The following is a 1674-nucleotide window of genomic DNA, read 5'->3' on the forward strand; positions in this document are numbered from 1 at the left end:
TGCAAGGTTTTCATATCCTTCCTCTTCATCATCTGTATCATCCCAGCTTTTTCCTTCAGCAATGTAGGACTTGACTGGATACTTTTTGGATTTCCCTGAATCCCTTTTCTGAACCCCTTTGCCCTTGTCTTTTGATTGTTGAGGCTTCCTGCATTCACTGGAAAAATGTCCAACCTCATCACAGTTATAACATTTGAATTTGTTTCTGTCTACCATTCCAGTTTTATATCCAGAACTGGAGTATGAGTTGGATATCTGCCCTCTGCTACTGCCTGAGCCCCTAAAACTTTTCTTCCTTCTAAATCTCATATTGCTAAACATCCCTGCTAGATTTGCCATTGTGGGATCTTCCATCTGTTTTAATTCTTCCATGGTGTAGTAGTCACTAGGATCCCCAGGCAGATTTCCATCATCCACTTCAGCCTCAAAAAGCACATTAGTTTGAGACCTGGCCTTCTCAACAGTGATATCCAGGTCTTCATGCTTGCTTGCAACTAGTGTAGTTGTTCTCAGCAACTCAGCATTTTTGGCATCACTGGATTTGTTTCCATATATGATCCTCTTCTGGTCTAACTCCATCTCATGAGTCTTCATTCATCCATACGCCTTTTCCAGTTTCATGGTATTGAAGTCCACTCGTTCACGAACTATTTCTGCCTTGTTGTCCAGATGTGAAGGGAGTGTCAACAAAAACTTTCTGTTGATTTCATGATGTGCATACTTCTTTCCATAAAGACTCATTTCATTTAACAACCTATTCAGTCTTTCATAAACTGAGGTTACACCTTCACCCGGGAGAGACCTGAAGGCTTCATATTGAGTAGTTAACATGTCTAGGCGATTCTCTCTCACATCTTCAGTACCTTCCATTAACAGTTCAATTGTGTCCCACATGTGTTTGCCACTTTCACAAACAAGAATTTGGTGACACGTGTCAGAGTCCATGGCATCTATCAATATCAGCTGTAGACTGTCATCTTGGGAAACCAATTCCTTTTCCTTTGCAGTCCAGTCAGATTTTGGTTTAGGAATGGTACGTCGTTCATTATCAAGATCAACCATTTCAGGTATGTGTGGGCCGTCATTCAGAATTTCCATGTAACCAGGGTTCGCAGCCTTGAGATAAAGAATCATCTTTTTCTTCCATAGATTGTAATTTTCTTTGTCAAACTTTGGTACTTTAATACTTCTTACCTTTTGAGAACTCATGATTAAATTATTTAAGATTCAAAAATTTCAAGAAATAGAAAATTTTGAAAATTAAAAAATCTGCAAGAGTGAACTTGTTTTGGTCTAAACTTCCGGATCTTGATTTGTATGTCAATCAAACGGCTCTGATACCAATTGTTAGGTCCAAATATATCATAGAAGGGGGGGTTGAATACGATACCACCAATTAATTCCGATTTAAAACAAATTCTTAGTTTATGCAGGAAGGTAAAAACACAACACAATTCAAGGAATATATTACGATTGATATAAACCTTAATGTTGCTACAATCTAATCAATTGATTAGCTTCTACAGAAATTTCAACAGCATAACAGTACAGTTACAAAGCAATTAATATGAACTTGAATGCTCCGTAATGCTCTCCATAAAAGCTTCTCAGTTTGCTGGTGAATAATTCTATCTTGAATGAATGCTGAGATTTCTATTTTATTGTAGACTTAAA

The 1674-nt window shown here is 37.5% G+C and overlaps 1 protein-coding gene across 1 annotated transcript; it reads right to left on the reverse strand.

Moving 5' to 3' along the window:
• Positions 1-594: 594 nt before the first annotated feature.
• Positions 595-1209, reverse strand: LOC141685928 (uncharacterized). The gene has a single exon (XM_074491003.1). It carries the CDS (start codon positions 1207-1209, stop codon positions 595-597), a length of 615 nt encoding a protein of 204 aa, XP_074347104.1.
• Between the last annotated feature and the right edge of the window lie 465 nt (positions 1210-1674).

The sequence above is a fragment of the Apium graveolens genome, chromosome 9 (genome assembly GCF_009905375.1).
Source record: "Apium graveolens cultivar Ventura chromosome 9, ASM990537v1, whole genome shotgun sequence".
Taxonomy (NCBI): Eukaryota; Viridiplantae; Streptophyta; class Magnoliopsida; order Apiales; family Apiaceae; genus Apium; species Apium graveolens.

Bases quoted from the DNA above. Each gene is read 5' to 3' on its own strand.
- LOC141685928 (XM_074491003.1), bottom strand. From the start codon at position 1,209: ATGAGTTCTCAAAAGGTAAGAAGTATTAAAGTACCAAAGTTTGACAAA.